The sequence below is a fragment of the Mytilus edulis genome, chromosome 5 (assembly GCF_963676685.1).
Source record: "Mytilus edulis chromosome 5, xbMytEdul2.2, whole genome shotgun sequence".
Classification (NCBI taxonomy): domain Eukaryota; kingdom Metazoa; phylum Mollusca; class Bivalvia; order Mytilida; family Mytilidae; genus Mytilus; species Mytilus edulis.
The window spans coordinates 21,962,367-21,989,582 of record NC_092348.1 but is presented as its reverse complement, the minus strand read 5'-3'; the positions used below and the strand labels follow the sequence as shown (position 1 = coordinate 21,989,582).

General features: G+C 32.8%; 3 protein-coding genes across 3 annotated transcripts; 1 reads left to right on the top strand and 2 right to left on the bottom strand.

Annotated features, from left to right (window-relative positions):
- Positions 1–1,514: 1,514 nt before the first annotated feature.
- Positions 1,515–16,938, bottom strand: LOC139525428 (cytochrome c oxidase subunit 4 isoform 1, mitochondrial-like). The gene is made up of 5 exons (XM_071320756.1): positions 16,844–16,938; positions 11,799–11,946; positions 9,282–9,452; positions 3,223–3,354; positions 1,515–1,730 (listed from the first exon to the last, which is right to left on the bottom strand). Exons 1-5 carry the CDS (start codon positions 16,847–16,849, stop codon positions 1,579–1,581), a joined length of 609 nt encoding a protein of 202 aa, XP_071176857.1. The 5' UTR covers positions 16,850–16,938; the 3' UTR covers positions 1,515–1,578.
- On the bottom strand, positions 16,869–20,849 carry LOC139524991 (uncharacterized). The gene is made up of 2 exons (XM_071320163.1): positions 20,021–20,849; positions 16,869–16,960 (listed from the first exon to the last, which is right to left on the bottom strand). The coding sequence occupies exons 1-2, from the start codon at positions 20,847–20,849 to the stop codon at positions 16,869–16,871; spliced, it is 921 nt and encodes a 306-aa protein (XP_071176264.1).
- A 2,845-nt stretch (positions 20,850–23,694) lies between these two features.
- On the top strand, positions 23,695–26,269 carry LOC139525429 (protein SYS1 homolog). The gene is made up of 3 exons (XM_071320757.1): positions 23,695–24,012; positions 25,369–25,436; positions 25,983–26,269. Exons 1-3 carry the CDS (start codon positions 23,818–23,820, stop codon positions 26,218–26,220), a joined length of 501 nt encoding a protein of 166 aa, XP_071176858.1. The 5' UTR covers positions 23,695–23,817; the 3' UTR covers positions 26,221–26,269.
- The last annotated feature ends 947 nt before the right edge of the window (positions 26,270–27,216 follow it).

Here is a 27,216-nt window from a genome sequence, read left to right as displayed (position 1 = left end):
TTTATGGGAACTAAAATCAATTATGTTTTTAATATACTAAAACTTAACTAAAAGATTTTGCTATACTTTTACAGATGTGTATGGTCCAACATCCTGTTGATACATTCAACCTGGCTTAAAAGTCATCTTTATTTAGCAAAAATAATATGTCAAGTGGTTATCTACTTCCACTGTATATTTTGAACCAAAATTCAATAATCACCTGGTTTATAGGGTTCAAAAGTATAACCTTTCTTAACAGGTTTTACTATACTTATAATTTGACATTGCACAAGGTCGTAATTTTCTCAGACTTTCTATGTCGCATGTTCCCTAAATCAGTCAGATATGTACTGAATAGTGCTTTTGTCATGGGTTTGTTTATTAGTTGGAGTTGACTTTCAAATAGCTTCAGTAACTGTGGTTACTCGTAGATCAGTAAGTTTTTTTGTTAGTTTTCTGAGCGGACTTCATTCCAATTGATTTTACAGTTGATTGGTATGTCATATTGTCAGGAATACATGTTGTTGGTTGGCGTCTGTTTTTTCCTTTATTGTTTTCATCGTGAATAACCGTCCATTCACAGTCCTTTAATAGCTATAATACTTATAAGAATGGGGATTTCTTTCTGTTTAAGAATTTAGGGTGACCTTTGTGTTTTCTTGGTTTGTGGTGTGTAGTTGTTTAACTAACAATCACAACATATCGATCTAGTATTATATTACTGTAAATACAGATACTATTGGGAGGTTTTTTTTATAATGCAAATAATGTGACCGAGTGGGTATTGCAATAATAAAAACTCTCATTCTGATGTCTAATCTATATGCAGATTTTTCTGATATCACAATAATCAATCTAGCAGTCTTGTCCATTCATAAATAAATGTAATAACAAATGTACACAATTATATCTGAATTGACAGTAAATAGATCTTCAAATTTGATATGTTTTCAACAAGGTACTTTTCATTTTCTGCCCCTGCATCACCAAAATATTTATCCAGTTTTGAACATTTTCCAATCAGACCAACAATGATGAAAAATATCCTAAATGTGTATAACATGTAAACAACATAATTGAGCAAATAGCAACTATTTTGATTTTTGTCAATAACAAAATACCTGCTTTCTGAAACAGTAAAAGGAAAATCAACAAAAACATAATTGTTCATTAAAGTGTTCCAAAACATTCCATTGACATTTCAATCAATTTGAAAAAGGGTTCTCCATTAATCACAAGAAAACATCAAAATTCCAACAAACATGTACTGTAACTCTCAAACAGAAATAGACAAGAATTGAACTAAACTTATCTTCAGTAAAAAAAAAATGTTTTATAAAAATATCAATGAATTATGAAAGGAGATGCTCTATTCATCATCAGGAAATCTGAGTGTGACAGAAGGACAGACATGACGGTTCCTGTAAAACCCAACTGCAAAGCACATGAAGCAGGGGTAAACATACAGAGTGATATAAGAACTCCAGAATTCTTTGAGGTGAGATATATCTTACAAGTGTAAAAAACACAAATGTTTTCATAATATTTATTTTAAATTACACAATACGTAAGAACACTGACATATAAACAAGTCTTTCACCACCATTTATTTCCCTTCCATTTCTTTTCCTCAAAGTCATACTGTGCACTGATACCAGTCATCTGTTGTTGACCTTGTTTGATCATTCTTTCTATGACCTTCTTCTTATATTCTGGGGTCATACTTTCTGGTAGCTGTTTAGCAAAGACTGAAAGTAGAAAACATTGCATTGTATTCAATCAAACCTTCACAGAATTAATAGAAAAGTAAAATGCCACAATTACTTTCAACAGAATTTTCATATGTAGAATTCTTATTATACTGTAACCTCTTATACATTTGGTTAACATTATTTCATTTTTTTTCTATAACTAATGAGGATCACAGTTTTCAAATTCTGTTATTAATATGGTTCACATTTTGTGAAACCTATAATTAATGTGACAAACATTTCATGAAATCTATAACATGTATATTAATGTAGTTCACATTTGGTAAAATCCATACATTTTATGATTCTGAAAGTAATAATGTAATGTGGGTCACAGTTTGTAAATCAACAAAGTGCTTGTAAGCACTGAAGGGTAAAGATTGCTTTCATTTGTCAGTGGAAGTAAAATTAAACAATGCAATGCAAAAACATTGGTTGTAGTTGATTCAACTACAATTATAAATGGTTAAAGAAAGATAACTCCATCTTTTTAGATTACTTTACAATGCCATCATTGATAAATTATTTTTAGAACAGACATTAGATTACTGCACCTTTTACTGATGTATTTTTTTAAACAATCTGGCCTTTGTTAGTCTTGTATGATTTTAAAATTTTAGTTTCTTGTGTATAATTCAGAGTTTAGTATGACGTCCATTATCACTGTACTATTATGCATATTTTAGGGGCCAGCTGAAGGACACCTACGGGTGCGGGAATTCTCGCTACATTGAAGACCCATTGGTTGCCTTCGGCTGTTGTTTGCTCTATGGTCGGGTGGTTGTCGCTTTGACATATTCACCATTTCCTTTCTCAATTTTATAGAATCATTTTGTAACTTGAATATCCCAGCATATATTTCATTGATAAATTTCTGGAATTGTTCATGGATATGATCATTTTGAGGATGTTTAAAATGTTATATTTTGTGTATTTCAAAAGCAGTGATCAACCTTAGAAGATTTAGAAATCAAGTCAGTACCATGGGGTTCTGATTGAATTGAGTTTCCCCAAAGTAAACTAGTAAGGTTCACATTTTGTGAATTCTGCAATTAATGTGGTTCATATTTTGTGAAAAACAAAGTTATTGCATTTTCATATATATAGCACCGCTTCCCAAACATTATAACATCACTTTTATTCTTCATACTATTATTACAAAATATGTATTAAATCTGATCTGATCTGACCAATTTAAAGCAGAGTCAATGATTAATCCTTGGATTTTAATCAGTCTTCATATTTAATTCTGTAAGTTCAGAAACTTTTGGATGCATTTTTTATTGCAATTTTTGGAAGAATGGACAAACATGTAAGATTATTTATTGCGAATTATGGAAATTTGCATAGATATGTGTAACAGAAATCAGAATGTGAATTCTTATTATCGCAATATTCACCTTGCTGCATTATACACTTTAATAAAAACCTCATAATATTTTCTGATTTTACAGTACTCCTATTTATATACTGGTGTAAATAAACTTACTAAAGTGTTCACACCACCACATCCACAGAGCTGATGCAGTACAGACCAACAGGGTAGCAGAGAAAATCTGTTTCCATTCACCTGTTGGGGCATTCATCTCAGAAAAGGTTTGACAGAAACTTGCTCTATACACTGAAAGTAAAAATACATCATATAAATACCGGTAGATGGTTTCATAAACCAGTTGAAAACTGCTATGGTTCTGTTAATAATATATAATTTTATTTTTCAAAGAATGAAAAGGGGTACATTAGATATATTATGCTATCACTCTTTTACAAATTTTCCTTTGATCTTTTCCTTTGTCAACCCAGTAGAGTGCCATGAAAAATTATCACTTAAAACTAAGGTCGCATTTGCGGTTGTCAATGAATTTAAAAATGTTGTCATAGGTAAAATAGCAATATAGACAGATTATAATTGGTCATCTCAACTCAATTGATTTTCACACTTCCGTCCTTGCCCAAGAGAGAAAATCATTCTTGTTGAGATGACCAACAATAATCTATAAGTACAATATATGATAAGGGTCAACAATAACAATAGTTACATGCATGTATTCCATGGAAATCTAATTCCAAATGTTGACAAAAACGGTAAAATATAACCAGATGCTCCGCAGGGCGTAGCTTTATACGACCGCAGAGGTTGAACCCTGAACGGTTAGGGCAAGTATGGACACAACATTCAAGCTGGATTCAGCTCTAAATTTGGATTGTGATTAAATAGTTGACACAGCATAGGTTTCTGACACAGAATGAATGTGTTCTAATGAACTTAAAATTTTTGTTTCTCTTAGAGCAATTCACTATGCTGTTGAATATTAATCCTCTCAAAAAAATGTTTGAAGAAATTTTCTTTTTTATTTATGAAATTTCAAATGAGAAAAATTGAACCCAATTTTTTTAATCACATCCCCCTTTCCCTTATTCCAAAACTAATCTCAATTAAAATTTCTAATGGAGTTTGCAACAATAACTACTCATTTAAATACATCATAAAATATTAAGATGTAAAAAAACTGCTTGTTATCACTGAATGGTAAAGATTATTTTAATTTATCAGTTGGTAGCAAAAAGTGAATATACATTGTATATTGTATATAACAAAGATTTAAGTTGATTCTGGACAAAGAAAGATAACTCCAATTAAAAAAAAATCTTGCTATTGCACAATATTTTGCAATTAGATATTTCTTGCTTACTATTCTGGACAAAGAAAGATAACTCTAATTAAAAAAAAATTTGCTATTTCACAATATTGTGCAATTAGATATTTCTTGCCATTGCGCAATACTGTGCAATTGAAAAGACTTGCTATTGCACAATACTTAATATAATAATTTTAGATCCTGATTTGGACCAACTTGAAAACTGGGCCCATAATAAAAAATCTAAGTACATTTTTGGATTCAGCATATCAAAGAACTTCAAGATTTCAATTTTTGTTAAAATCAGACTAAGTTTAATTTTGGACCCTTTGGACTTTAGTGTAGACCAATTTGAAAACAGGACCAAAAATGAAGAATCTACATACACAGTTAGATTTGGTATATCAAAGAACCCCATTTATTCAATTTTTGATGAAATCAAACAAAGTTTAATTTTGGACCCCGATTTGGACCAACTTGAAAACTGGGCCAATAATCAAGAATCTAAGTACATTTTTAGATACAGCATATCAAAGAACCTAACTGATTCATTTTTAGTCAAAATCAAACTAAGTTTAATTTTGGACCCTTTGGACCTTAATGTAGACCAATTTGAAAACGGGACCAAAAGTTAAGAATCTACATACACAGTCATGACAGTTAGATTCAGCATATCAAAGAACCCCAATTATTCAATTTTGATGAAATCAAACAAAAGTTTAATTTTGGACCCTTTGGGCCCCTTATTATGTTGGGACCAAAACTCCCAAAATCAAACCCAACCTTTCTTTTATGGTCATAAACCTTGTGTTTAAATTTCATAGATTTCTATTTACTTATACTAACATTATGGTGCGAAAACCAAGAAAAATGCTTATTTGGGTCCCTTTTTGGCCCCTAATTCCTAAACTGTTGGGACCTAAACTCCCAAAATCAATACCAACCTTCCTTTTGTAGTCATTAACATTGTGTTTAAATTTCATTGATTTCTATTTACTTAAACTAATGTTATTGTGCGAAAACCAAGAATAATGCTTATTTGGGCCCTTTTTTGGCCCCTAATTCCTAAACTGTTGAGACCAAAACTCCCAAAATCAATCCCAACCGTTCTTTTGTGGTCATAAACCTTGTGTCAAAATTTCATAGATTTCTATTAACTTAAACTAAAGTTATAGTGCGAAAACCAAGAAAATGCTTATTTGGGCCCTTTTTGGCCCCTAATTCCTAAAATGTTGGGACCAAAACTCCCAAAATCAATACCAACCTTCCTTTTGTGGTCATAAACCTTGTGTTAAAATTTCATAGATTTCCATTCACTTTTACTAAAGTAAGAGTGCGAAAACTAAAAGTATTCGGACGCCGGACGACGACGACGACGACGACGACGCCGACGCCAACGTGATAGCAATATACGACGAAAATTTTTTCAAAATTTGCGGTCGTATAAAAACTAACTGATATTTTTCACTTAAATTACTACTTCTGCCCGGATATATATTTGGAATGTTCTTTAATGTATCTAGACAATTTTTCTAATTTTATATAAGAGAATACATTGACCTGTTTTGAAAAAAAAATACATACATTATATATAAGTATGTAATGTATTAATATATAAATGACTTCATTCCAGACCCAATACAGCCTGTATCATGTTTTAAATGTCTTAAAACAATGAAGAAATCTCATTCCTTCCAAAAGTGTATTATGTAAAATATGTTAATTATTTACCTGACCATAATTATAAGTGACCAATCAACAGACAACATGGACAAAGTAAAATTTGGTCAGTCATGTCAGTACTTGACCTTTTTATTTTGCTTCAGTTTATGTTTTTTTTTAAATTTAGTCACAGTAATGCTATAACAGCTGGTTGTCATAGTAACCCCATTCTGAAAGTACCTGAAAGGAATCTGTCTCAAGAAAGGTTTCCTGGTGTTCTGAAGTCATCACTTGTGATTGTAATTAACATAAAAGTCAATATTAAAAAGTTGACTACATTTATGTATTAAACAGGAAGTTCATGTATTTGACTGCTGATCAACATCATAGCAAACAAAACAAAACCTCATACAGAACTAGAAAGTTTTATTAAAGCCAGCAGATATACAAACTGTGATGTATCTATCATTCATGGGATATGCTTGTGTGCCTTCTTTATCAAAACCCTTCATAGGAACATTTATATAATTATAACCAACAGTTGACTGATGCCAAGTCATGGTAATAACGCAACACATAGCCATTGGCCAAGTGGTTAAAAGCAAAAGCAAAGCTTGAGATTTGACCAAGCTACCATGCAAGCAGTCACACAAATGACTAACAGATTTAGCATAAAATGCATTGTGCACATTGACAGCATTGGTATATTAGCCTATAAACACTGATTATAAGTGTGTGCACACTGTTTACACAGCAGGTCATAGTAGACATGGTAGACAGTTTCAATAACTCTCAACAAATCATTCTCAAATTAAGACTTTATCTAAGTGTAAGACAAGGGGGTTATTTACATGTATCTACTTTATTTTTAAAGAAAAGAACCATCTGACAACCATATGACTTTTGCTTGTTGCTGGAGACGGTACAGTGGCATTAAGTTGTTAACTTCTATGTCATTTGGTCTCTTATGGAGAACTGTCTCATTTGCAATCACATCACACCTTCTTATTTATATATAGACTTTTTTTTAAATATTTTAACAAAAATATTAATAAGGCATAGGATGTCACAGTGTTCTCCCCAGGATTTTTGGATAGCGCTGTGGTAAACGTGTAATTGTCGACATTTCTCAGTTACTGTGTCACGGCACGTAGTTTGCTTGTAATTGATTTGTTATATGTTAATCTTATATTATGCTATTGATGTTTTCTCTTGTAATGATGTCCTCATCATGCTAATGGAAGTTACCCCTTTGTTTGTTAATGTTATTGTCTGGATATAAAAGAGTCTTTTTTTCTTCATTGTAAATTCATATAATCCTCATATTATCTGTGTATAAAACCCAAGGAGAAGTCTTTTTCCATGATGGGTACATACATACCAGACTGCCTATGTGAAGATTTCTAAGCACTAACAGGTGATGATGCAGAACATGTACTGATGTAGGACCAACAATAAAGTCATTGTCAGCCTCTGTGTTTTGTTTTGTAACCCACTGTAGCAGTGTACTGTTAACCTTACGACGTTTGACAGGAATTGATATTTTTTAGCATAATGTTTCTCAGTTTTCTGACCTCAAGTTAACGTTTTATAATATTCAAATAGCTTCATCCAAGCTGGACATCGAGAAAGTGAATTTCTCAAGTGTAGCATCAGCTTGGGGTTTGTTTTTCTCTCATTTGTTTTCAAATGGTAAAATTCATTACTGTAGAATTGCTGACTGAACAATTATTAGTTCCAATAGGTGATAATTAATACTTCAAAGTCTTGCACATTTTCGCCCGAATTTCATGGTTTGTAAGGATAGTAAAACCCAGAAAATTGTAACAAACCCCTGTTGATACTCACTCCTTTGCACAAAATGTTGCAATGTATTAAAAATTTTCATTCATTACGACTTTTCTTTAGTTTTCATTTATTAGGTTAGCTGTGTGTCTGACAGTTCCATTATCATGATTTAAGACACGATAATTCAATTACCTATTTTACATGTCTCATGATTACAAACATGACAAAGAAGAGAAATGTTAACAGAAAGCAGGTGTAGCTTATAAATGCTGCCACTGACATGCAGTGTTCTCCCCAGACATTTCATATAGCATCCTGATAAAAAATGAAATTTGAAATACCATCTTGTTTCTAAAATTATAGCATCACATTCATAACACAAGCTATAGGAAAATTAATTCAGATAGTATCACATTTAAGATTATAACATCACAATACCATGATGCTAAAAGGCCCTGGGGAGAACACTGACATGTTGCGAGCATTACCAGTTTAGAATGGCTTTCTTGAGCACACAGTATCAGTGGACCATTATTTAGTATGAAATGTGTGTAAACTACATCATTTATAGTAGCAGCAACTGAAAAAAAGTTTACAACAAAATATTTCACTTTCAAGATTTTGTAAATTATTACTTTTTTATATTTCTTTCTGTAATAACATCGGAAACTAAGCAGGATGTTAATACATACATCATGTAAATAATACAGACCATCATGGATAAGTTGTATCCATGTAAATGTATTGCTTGTGATAAACTAGAGAAGCCAATCTGGTTTGACTAAAGGTTGAGACTTTTGAAATTATATATATATTTGCAACGATCATTGATCATTAGAAATGTTAGTTTATGTCTATTCATCAGCTATCATCAATCTATAAAAATATGATCTATTCTTATCATTAACTTTTATTGATAGACCATCTTGCTTTACAACAAGAAACTGTGTTTTTAGAAAAATTATTTTACAAAATTATAGCACACCTACATTTACATTGTACATGACCTATAAAGTTGTTCATCACCCTTGATAGCATCATTTTTTGTCAGTGAAAGCTGGTAATTATATAGATATTCATTCTCAAATACCTTTATATACTAGATTCAATAGACTTTCTAATGCAACATCGTTTGTAACAATCATTTTGATTGGATATCGCCACTAACTTTTATGGCATCAATTCACAATTGATGCTATATATAAAAACATATGTGCAAGCGCAGACAACCTGTGGCAGATTTTAAATGTATGTTTTAATATGTTTTCTACCTGTTTCATTACAATGGAGATAACAATATTGTATTTCAAGCTCTGACGGTGTCAACTGGTACTGTATTATAGACTGACACCAATTTTGATCAGACTTTAACTTTAAAAATTGTGGGAACCTTTGAACCTTTTGTGTCTAATACTTTCATATTAGAGTTAACATACTTGGACACCTGATATATACGTACATTCTTTTCTTTCCTCCATGGTTAAGTTCTTCCATTCTCCTAATTCTTTATCCTTGAGAGCTACTACATCTGGGGTGTTGGCCTTCCATTTGAGTGCTGGGAATGGATAATCTGTTCTGTCTTCATAACAGGGTCGGGCGCTATAGCCATTGCCAACAATATCTCTGTTTCCTGAAAAATATTATGTAGCTGTACTTAGTCACAATGGAAAAAAAGTAAGAAGTAAATTCCTGTCATTAATTTTATGGATTCATATCCCAAATGGCAGTCAGACTGGTCCTGGTACTCATTATAATATAAACAAATGGCAGTCAGACTGGTCCTGGTACTCATTATAATATAAACAAATGGCAGTCAGACTGGTCCTGGTACTCATTATAATATAAACAAATGGCAGTCAGACTGGTCCTGGTACTCATTATAATATAAACAAATGTCAGTCACATTGGTCCTGGTACTCATTATAATATAAACTAATGGCAGTCAGACTGGTCCTGGTACTCATTATCATATAAACAAATGGCAGTCAGACTGGTCCTGGTACTCATTATAATATAAACAAATGGCTGTCAGACTGGTCCTGGTACTCATTATAATATAAACAAATGTCAGTCACATTGGTCCTGGTACTCATTATAATATAAACAAATGGCATTCACACTGGTCCTGGTACTCATTATAATATAAACAAATGGCAGTCACACTGGTCCTGGTACTCATTATAATATAAACAAATGGCTGTCAGACTGGTCCTGGTACTCATTATAATATAAACAAATGGCAGTCAGACTGGTCCTGGTACTCATTATAATATAAACAAATGGCAGTCACACTGGTCCTGGTACTCATTATAATATAAACAAATGGCAGTCAGACTGGTACTCATTATAATATAAAATCAATCACTAGCATTACTCTTTCCTTGTCAAATATTTGTGCTTAGTTTTAGTGTTTTGGAATTTTTTTAAAATCCAGAAACAGGAACATTGTACCAAATAATTTACACAACAAAATATGATTTAAAAGCCACTACCATGACTACATTAATTGTATTTACATGTCATGCATGTACAGAAAGATTGTTGTCAAAGTGTGCAAACATGCCATGATGGTATGATTTACCTCTTTGACTCTGAAATAGAAAAGTCTCACTGTTTGTGAAATAAACTTTTGTATTCTGGGGTAAAATTTATCCTTTTTTGTTCGTGAACATACACACCCTGAAATGCCTTGACCTTCTTTACTAATCATTGATATTATGTTGATACATTGTAGTCCTAAATATAAAGCGTTATTACATTTTCACATAAACTTAACATTAACAAAGAAAACTAAACATTGACCTCTGAACCATGAAAATGAGGTTAAGGTCGGATGAACCATTCCAGGGCCCAGGCAGACATGTACAGATAACAATTCTTCCATACAACAAAAATAGTTGACCTAAAATGTATTGCTTACAGTTTTGCTAGCAAAACATGACCAAAACACAAAAACTTAACACTGAGCAATGAACCGTAAAAATGAGGTCAAGGTCAAATAAAACCTGCACGACTGACATGTAGATCATAAAATATTTGCATATAATATTAGAAAAAAAGACCAAAACTCAAAAACTTAATTAACTTTGACCACTAAACCATGAAAATAAGTTCAAAGTCAGATGACACCTGCCAGCTAGACATGTAACACTTAGCAATGAACCGTGAAAATGAGGTCAAGGTCAAATAAAACCTGCGCGACTGACATATAGATCATAAAATATTTCCTTACACAAAATATAGTTGACCTATTGCATATATAGTTTTAAAAAATTGACCAAAACTCAAAAACTTTAACTATAACCACTTGCACTGAACCATGAAAATGAGGTCAAGGTCAGATGACACCTGCCATTTGGACATGTACACCTTACAGTCCTTCAATACACTGAATAAACTAGACGGTGACCTATTGCTTACAGTATCTGAGATATGGACTTGACCACCAAAACTTAACCTTGTTCACTGATCATGCTGATCCATTAAATGAGGTCGAGGTCAAGTGAAAACTGGCTGACAGGCATGAGGACCTTGCAAGGTACGCACATACCAAATATAGTTATCCAATTACTTATAATAAGAGAGAATTTAACATTACAAAAAATCTCAACTTTTTTTTCAAGTAATCACTTAACCATGAAAATAAGGTCAAGGACATTGGACATGTGACTGACAGAAAGTTCGTAACATGAGGCATCTATATACAAAGTATGAAGCATCCAGGTCTTCCACCTTCTTAAATATAAAGCTTTTAAGAAGTTAGCTAATGCCGCCACCAGATCACTATCCCTATGTTGAGCTTTCTGCAACAAATGTTGCCGGCTCGTCAAAAATAGACCAAAACCCAAAAAAACTAAACTATAACCACTGAACCATGAAAATGAGGTCAAGGTCAGATGACACCTGCCAGTTGGACATGTACACCTTACAGTTATTTGTAATAATTCATACTTTTCCATATGAGTATTAAACTTACCTATTTTTGGGTAAAATTTATCTTTTTGTGTCTGTGAAAGGGTTACAACTTCTTCTTGTTTACATACTGAGGTAGTTGACACAGATCTCAAAGGTACTTTGTTAGCAGCTCTAGCAGAGGACCTTAGTATATGAAAACTCATTGTTGCCTACAACACAAAGAGTACATTTAATTTGGCTAATCATTAGTGTGAATGTTATTCATTACTAATAAATTACATTCACACCAACAATTTTTATTTGTCAATCAAGACAACGAATGATGTGGATAAATAAATAAATAAAATGTAACTTTCATTATTTTTTATTATTTCAACATGTTGAAAGACTTCTCAGGATTTTTAATTGAATAGTTTATACTGAATAAAGGCTTGTACAGTCCACGGTTTTATTCTCCAAAATAGAACCTGCCAGACAGGGATGCAAATAGAGTACACAAAGCTAGAAATACATTTTTGTAAGAGAGAAAAATCGAAAGCACAAGGTTTGTTAACGTTCCCCCATGTTCGTTATTTAAATTGTGTAAGGCGCTCATACAAAATTGTATCATTTACAAAACTAATCCATAAACAATGATAAATCCATATTAATATGTAATTTTATTCATTATCAAACATAAACTGATGATTTCAAAAATTACTTGCATGCTTAATTATATGTGGGTCTATAAGGCAAAAAAAATATATGTGTTTCCCATTTACGTCTGAAAAAAATTGGGGGTTGGTACATGTAGGTATGGATTTATTTTTATTTTAGCTTTTTTTTACATTGAATCTATGGGAGGTACATTCTGACGTCACAGTGTGAACATACATGAAATAAAGTGGGTACCACAATCATGACAATAGGAAACACACATCTTTATTTATTTGGCCTAATTGGTTATCAAAATATTTTATTTATTCATTAATTAGAGGTTTCCAGTTCTTCCAATTGGGTTTGACCCTGTAAATTCAGATTTTGTATACATGTATTTGCTGCATAAGTTTTATTTACAAATTGATTACATGTACATGTATGTAACTAAACAAAATTTTAAACAAAATCCACTCTCCTAGTTTCCAGACTGAATAGTTACTCCTCAAAACTATGAATAAGGAAGTAAAAATGAATATATTAGCAAATATAAATATTTTATCACTGTTTTTTGGCACAAACTCAATTACAATCATTGGCAACAGCCCATACAACTTGTATACAAATAGTAATGATGCAGCAATTAAACAATACTACAATACATAGAATAATAATAATTTAATAGGCATATTTCGAACAATGAAATGTGCAGTTATAATATATCAATATACATGTATATAGGTTAATTTAGAATAGGCTACTGACATAGTCTGACATTTAAAAGTATATTGTGTGTTATAGCTTTAAAGCTTCAAATTGTTCATATTACTCATTTATAAGGACATTTTTCCTTAATTCAAATGATTGATTAATAAAAGATGATCTTAAATAAGTGTTTTTACTACACTTGCTATTAAGACATGTAAGAAGTAGTTTGATATATTCATCCTCAGTTTTGGATTGTTTGTCATAATTTTTAAAATTGGTCAATTTTGATATACAATGTAAGAACATTTCAAAATTTATAAGCATAGGTCAGAATAGATTAAAAAAAGTTTTCCCCATACCATTACCAGATTACAGCATAAGATAAGAAGACTTTGTGTGGTTGCCCAAATTCTGTGTAAGATAGTCTTCACATAGTCCGAGATTACTCTGCTGTCCAACGGCTGTTTTGCCAGACAAGCTGGGGCCGTGGGACGTCAGAGCTCGTCCCATATAAACTAGAGGCTCTCAAGAGCCTGTATTGCTCACCTGATTCTACTTGGGTTTTTGAAATCATATGAAAAAATATAAAATTTGGCTAAAAGTGACAACACAACCTCATTGATAAGGAAAGGAACATGTTTAATTTCATTCAAAAGTCCCCCACTGGCGGCCATCTTGGATGGCGGATCGGCTACAAAGTAACAACACTTGGTCAGCACCTCATAAGGAACATTCATGCCATGTTTGGTTTTATTCCATTTAGTGGTTCTCTAAAAGAAGTCATTTGTATGCATTTCCCATAGGGTCCTATGTTAAACTACGTCCCCTGCTGGCGGCCATCTTGGATGATGGATCTGCTACAAAGTAACAACACTTGGTCAGCACCTCATAAGGAACATTCATGCAATGTTTAGTTTTATTCCATTCAGTGGTTCTCTAAAAGAAGTCATTTGTATGCATTTCCAATAGGGTCCTATGTTAAACTAAGTCCCTGCTGGCGGCCATCTTGGATAATGGATCGGCTACAAAGTAACAACACTTGATCAGCACCACATTAGGAACATTCATGCCATGTTTGATTTCATTCCATTCAGTGGTTCTCTAAAAGAAGTCATTTGTATGCATTTCCCATAGGGTCCTATGTTAAACTAAGTCCCATGCTGGTGGCCATCTTGGATGATGGATGGGCTACAAAGAAACAACACATGGTCAGCACGGCATAAGGAACATTCATGCAATGTTTGGTTTCATTCCATTCAGTTGTTCTCTAAAAGAAGTCATTTGTATGCATTTCCCATAGGGTCCTATGTTAAACTAAGTCCCCCGCTGGCGTCCATCTTGGATAATGGATCGGCTACAAAGTAACAACACTTGGTCAGCACCACATTAGGAACATTCATGCCATGTTTGATTTCATTCCATTCAGTGGTTCTCTAAAAGAAGTCATTTGTATGCATTTCCCATAGGGTCCTATGTTAAACTAAGTCCCCCGCTGGCGGCCATCTTGGATGATGGATTGGCTACAAAGTAACAACACTTGGTCAGCACTCCATAAGGAACATTCATGCTATGTTTGGTTTCATTCCATTTAGTGGTTCTCTAGAAGAAGTCATTTGTATGCATTTCCCATAGGGTCCTATGTTAAACTAAGTCCCCCGCTGGCGGCCATCTTGGATGATGGATCAGCAACAAAGTAACAACACTTGGTCAGCACCTCATAAGGAACATTCATGCCATGTTTGGTTTCATTCAATTCAGTGGTTCTCTAAAAGAAGTCATTTGTATGCATTTCCCATAGGGTCCTATGTTAAACTAAGTCCCCTGCTGGCAGCCATCTTGGATGATGGATCGGCTACAAAGTAACAACACTTGGTCAGCACCCCATAAGGAACATTCATGCTATGTTTGGTTTTATTCCATTCAGTGGTTCTCTAAAAGAAGTCATTTGTATGCATTTCCCATAGGGTCCTATGTTAAACTAAGTCCCCGGCTAGCAGCCATCTTGGGTGATGGATCGGCAACAAAGTAACAACACTTGGTCAGTACCTCATAAGGAACATTCATGCCATGTTTGGTTTCATTCCATTCAGTGGTTCTCTAAAAGAAGTCATTTGTATGCATTTCCCATAGGGTCCTATGTTAAACTAAGTCCCCCGCTGGCGGCCATCTTGGATGATGGATCGGCTACAAAGTAACAACACTTGGTCAGCACCTCATAAGGAACATTCATGCCATGTTTGGTTCCATTCCATTCAGTGGTTCTCTAGAAGAAGTTCAAAATGTAAATTGTTAACGACGACGACGACGGACGACGACGACGGACGCCAAGTGGTGAGAAAAGCTCACTTGGCCCTTCGGGCCAGGTGAGCTAAAAAGTGGATATTTGCCCACCCAAAATAGATGCGCTGCTTCTTCGCTTCTGGTGCCGACTGAAGGCCTTGGAATTATATAAATTGAGCATCAATCTGTTCATTTTTCATTTATCTCTTCATTTATGTAAGTTTCACCTACAAATGTACCTGCCAACCTTTATTTTCTCATCATTAGACAGTTTTCACAGTGACCCATCAATTTCGGCATTTTGACTTTCACTTTCAAATGGACGTCAAGTTACAAGAGAGTTCGTGGTCTCGAGACTCAAAATGTGCAAATATTTATATCATGTTTATAGATCAAGTTTAACGTTTAGTAGCCAACCATGATTTTTCACCTCCTTTACTGGAGATCGGTATGAAGCATTTAGTTCCGACCACGTTACAATCCTATGCTCTCTGACATTTAGATAACTTGCATCGTAAATGAACGAGGTGTTACATTATGGTCATTTGCATAAATCATCACTGTTTTCTCGTGGTCACGATAATCTTTGAAAATGAAAGGCAAAATGCCGAAATCGATGGGTCACTGTGAAAACTGTCTAATGATGAGAAAATAAAGGTTGGCAGGTAGGTAGAACTTACATAAATGAAGAGATGAATAAAAAATGAACAGATTGATGCCTGATTTATATAATTCCAAGGCCGTCAGTCGGCACCAGAAGCGACGAAGCAGCGTATCTAATTTGGGTGGGCAAATATCCATTTTTTGATATGGGACGAGCTCTGATGTCCAACGGCCCCAGCTTGTCTGGCAAAACAGCTGTTGGACTTCAGAGTAATCTCAGACTAGTCTACACATTTATGTGAGGGGGTCTCATTGGGGGGTTGCGATCCCGGATCCCGCTTACTGTTTAGTCAGATTCCCGTATCCCGCTTACACTATGTACGTAAGCAATTCTCATTTATTTGTCATTTCCCGGGTCCCGTTAGACCCCATTTCCCGTTTTCACGACACAATAATTTGACTTTCATGCATCACGCTTATAAAAATTCGGCAATCCCGCGTCACGCTTAGACCCCAATGAGACCCACATGTGATAACCATGATAACCGTCAATGAACTGAAAGTCTAACATGTCTAATGATATTTAATATTACGAAAAAAACGGTTTAAGTTAAAACATAGACTGAATATATATGAATGTGTTAAGGCTAAAAAATATATGGATGATCATCTTCCACAAAATTATTTGTTTAGTGTTATTCGTGGTTCAAATGTTGAAGGTCATAAATTCATAATATGAGTAAAATTACTCAGTCCTTTATCAAAATCACAAAAGGAAATTTTCAAAATATGTGACCGATAAACAAAGACAAATATCTAAATATTTGAGTAAAGTAATCTTATCTGCCAATAATTGACAGAGTGCTAAAATCTTCTTACTTTCATTCACCAGCGAGTACCCAAATCACGTAATTTCTCGGAAGAAAGTCTTGTTCCAACAAGCGCTTGCATTATGACAGACAAGTACGACAACGCGAGATTGTTCATTTTGAAGAGCTATAAAAGTATAACAGAAAACAACAAAATATATAAAAAAGAATACACCTCACCAAGTACATATAAAAGTCATGTTTTATGACTCGCATCAAGGACGCATATCTACCAATCGAAAATACGTCCTTTCTTACAGGACAAATATAATTATAATTGAAACTCTAACCACATTTCCTTGTTTTATCGTATGAATTCTTTAGACTATCCGACCTAGTGTACATAAAGCCCCGGCAATAGAGAGAGTCCACATGAACTATTGTAAAAATATACTTGGTGTTAATTTGTCTACTAACAATGTTATGATATATCAAGAACTAGGTAGATTGCCTCTTATTTTCGCAAGAAAATATAAGATTTTCAAATATTGGTTTAAATTGCTAAATACTTCAAACTGTATATTGAAAAATTGTTAAAACTACTTATATTGTGAATAAGAGAGATGTCTAAATAATAAGTGTAACTGGTTGTATCTTATAAAGAACGAACTTTTTCTTATTGGTTTAGCTGATGTATGGTATAGCCAAAACCTTATTTGTGACTTGCTTGATGTATATTTTGCTGTCATAAAGCAACGTTTGTACGATTGTCTAAAACAAGAACTTGATGCTCAGTTGCATATGTCTCCAAAATGTTCTAATTATAAATATATGTTAGATAATTTTTGTCTGCAATTTTATTTATGCAAACCAATTCCAAATGTTTACAAAAAATGTATACCAAAAATAAGATTAAGAAGCCACAACTTAGCTATAAAAAAAATGGAAGATTTTATGGTATAACAAGAAATAATAGAATATGTACTTTTTGTAAAAATGATATAGAGGATGAATTTCATTTCATCCTCAAATGTCCACGGTTTCAAGGTTTTAGAACAATTTATATTAAGCCATTTTATTGGAAAAAACCGTCGATGTACAAATTTATTAAACTGATGAGTACTAATAATGTGAACGAATTGTGTAATTTAGGTAAATTTATATTTAGATCTTTTAAGCTTAGATCTGAAATGTTAAAATAACGTTTGTTTATCATTACAACACCTTCTGCTGTCACATAGTATGTGTTTATGTATGTATTTATTATATGTATTATTGATGTTGATATAATTGTATACCTATAGTTTATATGGGCGATATCTTTTTGCGCCAAAAAGTAACTCATTTGCGCCACAACTTCTTTTGCGCCACCTTATTTTCAAAACTATAGGTGTCATTTGCGCCAATAAAATAATCCGGCGGATGATCTAATTTCGCCAATTTTATTTATTTTTAATTATATATAACAACTTAATGATTGACTTCCCGCCTCCTTTATACGGGCTTGGGACCGGCAGTTTACCGACTCCGGGTTAAAGTCATTTTAATAACAAAATATATGCTGAATTAAAACTTTCACTCGTACATATATAGTTTTAAAAAACCATAAAAATGTCTCTGTTCATCATTGAATTAAAGGCTGGTATTTGTAGTTGAAAATAGACACATATTCCATTCTGCTTACTTATCCACTCATTAGTTGTTGATACTTTTCATGAGCAAGATGAAATCAACATGACTTAAAAACGACGTCTGGAAAGAGGTCTCTTACTGTTTTGTGCATTTTATCTTCAAAATCTAGATGAATGGTGGTATTATTCGAGGTCAGATTAATCTTCTTGCAACTTTAGTTTAAACATATTTTATTTGTTTAAGTACAAATTGGATAAAACACAAGTCAAACAGACTTATGAAGTCTTCTCCATTTTACATTTATAGCAATATAATGCAAAAATATATGTATGAGCATGCATGTATAGAATGGTATATCTATTTAGTATATATAGATTGCCTAACAATGTAATTTTAACACACTATTTAGTATGTAAATATAAGAATGTTTAAAATATTTACAAAATGATGAAAATAAACGCAATATTTCGCTAGACCAACTAGCTTTATCAAGCGTGCATCTATCCAGGTGAAATCGGATGTAGATGATAAGAAACTTTTGCAGCTCAACGTCTGTGTTGCACTGAACTGCCTTCAAAATAAGAAAATTTTGCAGCTCAATGTATGTGACCTCTTGCATTTAGCTGCTTTGAAAATAAGAAAATTTTGCAGCTCAATGTACATGTTGCACTTGGATTTAGCTACCTTAAAAATACATAATTGGTAGTTGAAGTTAGCAACGTCCATTGGCCAATATTACGGGATAAAAAGGACGATGCTTTGTTTTAAATTATTCTTTATCTTTCCTGTATCTTTTTTCGTCTTTTTCGTTAAGACCATCAGGTTCTAAAGTGTGGAGTTGGTGGATCCAAAAGTTTTCTCTCCTCCTTCTCGCCGTGGTGTCCCATTCGGTGTTGACTTCTATAATTTGGAAAGTGACATTATCAAAAGGATGTTTCGTTGAACGAAGATGTCTTGTGAGAGGACAGTTTTTGTTGGTTTTGTACGATGAACGATGGTTATTGAGCCGAATATTAAATTTGTCCATTGTTTCTCCCACATACTGAATGCCACAAGTGTCACATGTTAATATATAAATTGAGTTCTCCGTTTTACAGTTGGAATTAGAGTAAATGGTATAATTTTGTTTAGTAACGGAGCTGATGAAAGAACTGCTTGTATTGGCAGCTTTACAACACAAACAATTCCTTCGACCACATTGTTTGTAGCAACCGGGCGATGGATTAGGCTGCTTGGTTAATACAGATGTCACTAATTTGTCACGGATGTTTTTAGGTCTTCTGAAGGCCATGACTGGTGGTGAAGAAAATACTTTTTTTTAGATTTAAATCATTTTCTATAATTTTCCAATGCTTCTGAACAATGGATGACACATTTTTAAAATCAGGATGGTAAGTGAGTACAAGGGGTGTTCTGTTAGCTGCTTTATTCTTATCTCTGTACTCAAGAAGTTCTTGGCGACTAGTTTTGTTTGCTCTTTCGAAAGCGCTATCAATAATGTTGTTATTGTATCCTCGAACAACTAGATGTTTACGAAGTTGTCCAAGTCTAGCATTTTTCGTATTTTCAGTAGAGCATATTCTCTTGATTCGCAATGCCTGGCTGAATGGGATACCACGGGAGCAGTGTTTAGGATGGCAACTTTTAGGAGAAAGGAATTGATGTTTGTCCGTTTGTTTGGTATGAAGGTCCGTTATAATGGTTTCGTTCTTGATGTAACTCGTAGTATCGAGGAAGTTTATTTTCTCCATAGATGATTCATATGTAAATTTTATTGAATGGTGGAAAGAGTTGCAGTGTTCTAGAAATTCATTAAGATGTTCTTGTGAATCTGTCCATTTGAAATCAATATCGTCAATGAATCGGAACCATGATAAGAGCTGATATGGAGCACTAGCCAAGAGGCGTTTTTCAAGTTGGCCCATAAATATGTTGGCATATGACGGGGCCATTTTTGTGCCCATACTAGTACCGTCTATCTGGAGATAGTGTTTTTCATTGAAAGAGAAGTTGTTATTCTCCAGTACTAGTTTCAGAAGTGTAACAAGGCACTCAGTAGGAGGATTTTTTTCACTACGAGTGTTCCATGCCTCTTCACAGGCTGCTATTCCTTCGTCTTGTGGAATGTTGGTATATAAAGAAGACACGTCCATGGATGCAAGTATAGTATTGCTTGGTAAAGGATTGAGGCTTTCCATTTTCTTGAGATAATCAGTTGTATCTTGAATGAATGATGGTAGTTCTTTCACATGAGGTCTTAGATGATGGTCTACAAATTCTGATATCTTTTCAGTTGGATGACTATTCGCTGACACAATTGGTCGACCTGGATTGCCCGTTTTATGTATTTTAGGCAACATATAGAATCGTCCGGCCTTTGCTTCGTTCTCAAGAGGTCGGAGATAATCAAAGGTGTCATTGTCTATATGCTTTTTGTCGAACATCTCTTGAAGGATGGTGTTGATCCTTCGAATAGTATTAAGCGTTGGATCTGTGGTTAATTGTTTATAAAAACGGAGTTAGAAAGTTGTCGATTCCCCTCTGCTATATAATCTGTTTTATCCATGACAACCACAGCGCCCCCTTTGTCGGCAGGTTTTATTACAATATCCTCTTGATCTTTTAACGCTTTCAAAGCTATACTTTCTGACTTGGATAAATTATAATTTCTTGTATTTGTTATACAGGACTTTATATCAGACCTCACGTAGTTAATGAATGACTCCAAGTTATCATTTTTGCTCTTTGGTGGTTTTAGTATATATATATGATATATAAAAATTGTTGAGTTAGATTACTGACAAATGAAAAATACATTGTGTATATAAATAATAACATAACATCCACACACGCTTAAAAAACACGTGTCTCATGTCTATCTCTAGATTAGCCTTCCGTGACAAGGTAACACTACGACTATTGAAGTTATATTTTTATATAGCGGATGTGGTCGAGTGGTCTAGAGCGCTGGACATGAGGCTAAGCGATTGGTGCTGTAGTGTATCAAAGGTGTGAGTTAGAATCCCGCTGAGGGACGAACAAAAAATTGTCAGTAGAAAATCTAACTCTAACACTGTTTGGAGTAATTTTCAGACTTATATATATATAAGTACGTCTGAGTCAGTGACAACCCTACAACAGATGTATCCATCGGATCGCCATCAATGATGGTGATACATGGCTGTGTACATAATGTATATACAACTCGTCTAAACATCAACCCAACAATGTTAGATCTGTAAATTTGCTTTCGCAAATTTTTGGTTCTTCCCTCGCCGGGATTCGAACCCATGCTACTGTGATATCGTGACACCAAATCGCCTGCACTGCAGCCGTCCCGCTAGACCACACGACCACCTGGGCTCTCATATATATAAAAGTCTATAAAAACGACCAACCAGCAAATTTACTATGTACCGGATCGTCTAGAATAGGCGATACTATGCAGATAAGGAAAAAATTATATCAGTCTAAAGATTTTTTTTAATTTTAGTATTTAGTATATATATATATCAGTCTAAAGATTTGTACAACGGTAAAAAAAATATAAATAAATAAATGAATAATTAGAAAACAGAAATACAAAAAAAATAAATTAAAAATTAAAAAAAATAAAAATAAAAAAAGGGGGACGAATTTTACTTAGATGATGATGTGCCGTGTGTGCGATCATGGTTTGCTATCTAGACAATTTGAAATCTTTCAGAACTTTTAATAATGTTATATAGACTTTGGTAATAAAGTTATACATGATATATATAGTTGTAGTGCTTATAATAATAATAATAAAAAAAATATTTGATAAGATCAATATTTATAAAACGCCTATAAAACGCCTCAAGATTTGCAATATAGTCAAATTAAATTAATTGTATGCCTTTAGCTCTAAAGAGAATTCTCATGATCACATAATAAATATAACAAATTTTTTTCAGAGTTCATTATGAAATATATATACTTGACATTGAATTGTAAATTTATTCAAAATTGATAACTTTCGGCAAGTTTACTGTGAATTAGCTTTATATGTACACCTGTTTAGCCTGAATAATTAATATACCATTAAAAATACAGTGTCACATATTTATCTACCAAGTTTTATGCAATTTATATAATGAACTGTGACAGCAATAAACTAAGGCAAAATCCAACCAACGGTTCATGAGTGAGACACTGCACATTCATTTTCTTAACTATGAATAATAATTAAAATAAGAAGTCCGTTATTTTCCGATTATTCCTTTCCAAACAATTTAATAGTAAGAGTTACAAAGTGTTCTTAATAAAAAATGATACATTTGTTTTTAAAAATGCATAATGAAGTTATTAGTTCAAAGTTTTCGATCTTATGAATACCATTTAAAATTCACAGCACTTAGTTCAAAGCCTTTATTCCATACGCTGTATTGTATTCTTTTCGAACCTGCTGATAATTAATCAAAAAATGAGGGAGACATATTAAAATTAAATCTAGCTTTTTAAGATAATATTTATACTAAGTATTTCATAGTACAACATGTACAAGAAGCGAGGTTTAGTAGGATCATCATTGGCGTTTTTTACTGATAATATTCTAGACGCCATTATTTGAAATAAAGTAGATAAAATCGATAGTTATAGGATATCATTGATTATCTCATCATCGATAATGAATTTCTGGCTTGAGCCAGTACGACAAGCGAGTTGAGATGACCAATGATAATCTGTTTGTCGCTATTTTACCCATGACGACGTTGTTAATTTCATGACAACGGGCACATGCGTCCTTAGTTTCTTGTGATAATTTTCACATCATTCGACTCCGCCTTGACAAGGACATATATACGTCCTTGGCCCTGAGAAAGAATTTTATCAATCAGCAAGATCAAAGGAAAATTTAGTAAAAAATTTAGCAATAACGTTACTTATATTCTTCTATCAATCCGAGTTTTTTTTATATTCTAAGCTTGTTGTTTGTCGATTTTGATATAATTACAAGTTGGTTTTTGACCATGATATCAGAGAGTTGGTTTTTGACCATGATATCAGGGAGTCATTTGCTCTCAATTTCTATTACTTTCCATTAAATTGAAATTACTTTTGCTCATATTTGGTATTTGAACAGAGTCTACAAACGCAACAACAGTTAATCATTATCGTCAAGGGTATACGAAGAAGTGTTATTTTTATATTTCAAGTACGTTCTATCTTACTTTTTGTTTTGTTAATTTGTTTGTTATAGTGATATCTTTATAAATTCTTAAAAGGATCATTCTGTCTGTTGCATAGAAGCTTAAAATCAACAAACGCCATACTGATCCAGATATCTGAAAAATGATGTATATTTGTTGATTTATATTTTGATAGAAAGTCCAATGATTTAAAGAGATAAAACATTCATATGTGATCTAATATATATTTCCTCATGTTGGGATGCTGAGACTTATTCAAAACGGGTTGAACAAGATGCCAGGACAATTCAGAAGTTTTATCTGGGACCCAAAACTGATCATTTCACAGATAATTGCTCTTCAATGCCTGTTTTATGCCACATACATAGTCTTTATTTATCTACTAGATATTGCTGGTCGTTTTGACGCTTCCTTAGACCAGATTTTTACGCAGATAGTAAGTGATACCATAGTGGTTTTAGGAATCCTGTTCTGTTTGGCAACACATCGTACATGTCATTGACTCATTTTCATGTTAACATACACCAATGGAATGCCACTGTACTCTCGCAGCTTTCGAGGGGTTCTTCGGATATCGGAGGCATTTACCAGTACATACATACATACACCTTATCGCTATTCTCGGCTAACCCGGCCCCTTGAGACTTTTGACGTTAAACAACAATCACTTTTCCATTGTGACGTCAGATATTTTGTTTTATGACATTTTAATGTTAAAAAAGAAACTAGAAAATAACAGAAATACCGTAATGTTTCCGTTGTTAGTCCTGTTGTTAATGATTTTAGATGTGACATCATTTTAGCCTTTTATTCATTGTTATTCTAATGATATCTAAAAATATCAATAAATGTCATTCAATTAAGTTTGATATTGATGGCAATGTATCGAAATTGTAATCTGGCACTTCAAAATTTGTTATACATGTTATAGTGGCATTCATTTCATCACAGAATGGTACAGAATGCAAACAGGGTAATAAAAAAAATGGTGCTGATGCATTTCCAAATTTAATTAACAAACCATTATAAAACACTTTACATCAAATAAATCACACTTATTTTGGTACATTAACATATACATATTGTAAATTAACATATGCATATTATACATTGTAAGATCATGAATGTACAATTTAAAAAAAATACATGAAATATAAGGCAAAAAAAAAAATTGGATATTTCAGTGAATTCGCTTACATGCTTTAAAAAAACAGGTTAATTGTTAACCTATACTATAAATATGTATGCTGTGTAGACTGTGCTTTATAATCCTTTTATTTTGGCTAATCAAAATAACAGGTGATTCCGCTAACCCTAGGTATACCTACCCTAATTTTTAGTGCTTACCCTGAGACTTTTAGTGCCATTTTGGAACAATTGGAACAAGCACTGTGAACATGGTGAAAGTCAGCCTGATCATACTGATTCTCTATTAGTAACCAGCTAAAAAAACATTTGTGAAATCATGTAAATAAAATGATATTGCCTACCTATATCATAAACATACACGTACATGTACATTGACCTATAATGGTTTACTTTTTTTTAAATTGTTATTTGGATGGAGAGTTGCATTTGTCTCATTGGCACTCACACCACATCTTCCTATATCTATGTATCCCATTTTTTCCCAGGACATTAGCGGAAACACTTGTTTTAATATTTTTTGACGAATAACATGTTTTAAAGGATGGGGATGAGGTGGTGTGCCTGACTGTTATTAAATTTTCTCTAAAAGAGTGTATATTAAATATTCATAACAATGGACAAAAACCTAAATTTTTTCTTTCAGGATTTAGATCTGTTTGAAGATACGGGGAGGGTTAATGTAATAGGCTTTTTTCTCAACAGTTTAACAAGGTGAGTTGCAACTGTAGCTATACATTATTAATATTTGATGAGTAATTTCTCTCCCCTGATCAGATAATTGATACATGATGATGAAAACAAATAAAGATCTATCTCAGCAGATGACAAAAAAAACTGCAAAAAATGGGTGGCATTATAATTTAACTTATATTTTTATATTTTGTACATGCAGGTATAAAAATATACAATTATTTTCACACAAGTTATGTCCCTTAGAAATGTGTTTTTTTTTTTGGTTAACAAACTAATTGTAAGCACTCTCAAGTCATGCAAGTATACAATTTATAGTGCCATTTATTTATGAAATTTATATCAAAGGTTTACAGTAGCAATGTCTTGACCAATTTAAAAAAAAAATCTTTTTTCATAAGAGTTATCCCCTTTTGCTTAACATAAAAATATCATATAGAAAATAATAAGTTGGCATGCTCTTGCCAGAATTTATAAAAAGTTTAAATTTAAAAAAAAAACATGTAGTGGTTTCCCTTTAATCATGTATGTTTTATAAATGTACAATATTTATTTGATCTTTTTCAGTGCTGCTGGATTATGGTTTATTGTTAAGAGAACAAAACTGTGTTTAGACTTTGCTTTTACTGTACATTTTGTGCACTTTTGTTGTTGTTGGGTTTACAGTGGCCACATTCCTCAAACTTTATCATGGTGGATTATAAATGTTATTGGACTAGCATTAATGACTGTTTGTGGAGAATTTTTGTGCATGAGAAGTGAAATGAAAGCAATTCCATTATTGGGACCGAAAACTGATTTGTAAATAATCTGAATATTGTATTTATTGCTATTTATATAAAACATTATCATAATTATGTCTTTAATTTTATATACTTGAACAAACTGGTTAATGGAAGAATTAGTTCTTCTCCTTGTACTATTGGTCTTATTAATAACAACAACAACTGAATAAAGAGGGTTACACAGTTAGCTATATAACTTATCTTCCCTGAGGCCCTCATCATGAGAAATCAAAGAAAATGCAAACATATACATTGCAAACATTAGTATCAAAAATCAAGTATGCTAATAACATTCAAAACAACCTGATAAAATGTTATGAAAAAATAAACATGATGACATAATCAGTTTTTAATATTATTTATACAGCTAGGTTGATTTCAATAAATGATCTGTTATTTTGTAATTGATGTAATATTTCTTAACGATATTGACAAATTATTCTACAAGAATCATGAGAATGGTCCAGAATACATAAAAGATTTTTTTGAACAATTCTGTTTTTGGTTTAGGGAGTATACGTTAAACAGCATTTCTCAAGGGATATGGATTTCTGTCTGAAACATAATGAAACTTGTTAGTAAAAAGTAAAATCACAAAAATACTGAACTTAGAGGAAGATCAATTGGGAAAGTCCATAATCACATGGCAAAATCAAATAACAAAACGCATCAAAAACGAATGGACAAAAACTGTCATATTCCTGACTTGGTACAAGCATTTTCAAATGTAGAAAATGGTGGATTAAACCTGGTTCTATAGCGCTAACCCTCTCACTTTAATGACATTCTCATCAATTTCCGATATTTTTACATTGATGCGTTAAATAAACAGACACAATAAATATAATAGTCAAAATATGGGTACATCAGTCATCATCGTTTAACAATTTTAAAAGGAACAATTTAACAGAACACAAAAACATCTACTATCTACAAACACATTTATTGATTTGAGTGTCTGACGTCAGAAAATTTTTATACGTCACATAAAAGAGGGACGAAAGATACCAAAGGGA

Coding starts and splice junctions, on each gene's coding strand:
- LOC139525429 (XM_071320757.1), top strand. CDS start 23,818: ATGCTGAGACTTATTCAAAACGGGTTGAACAAGATGCCAGGACAATTC. Junction 24,013..25,368: donor ACCAGATTTTTACGCAGATA/GTAAGTGATACC, acceptor TTTTTCTTTCAG/GATTTAGATCTGTTTGAAGA. Junction 25,437..25,982: donor TTTCTCAACAGTTTAACAAG/GTGAGTTGCAAC, acceptor GATCTTTTTCAG/TGCTGCTGGATTATGGTTTA.
- LOC139524991 (XM_071320163.1), bottom strand. CDS start 20,849: ATGTTCGACAAAAAGCATATAGACAATGACACCTTTGATTATCTCCGA. Junction 16,961..20,020: donor TCCTAAACACTGCTCCCGTG/GTATCCCATTCA, acceptor ATACTTTTATAG/CTCTTCAAAATGAACAATCT.
- LOC139525428 (XM_071320756.1), bottom strand. Junction 3,355..9,281: donor CATGGAGGAAAGAAAAGAAT/GTACGTATATAT, acceptor TTTTACTTTCAG/TGTATAGAGCAAGTTTCTGT. Junction 1,731..3,222: donor GTGGTGGTGTGAACACTTTA/GTAAGTTTATTT, acceptor TTCTACTTTCAG/TCTTTGCTAAACAGCTACCA.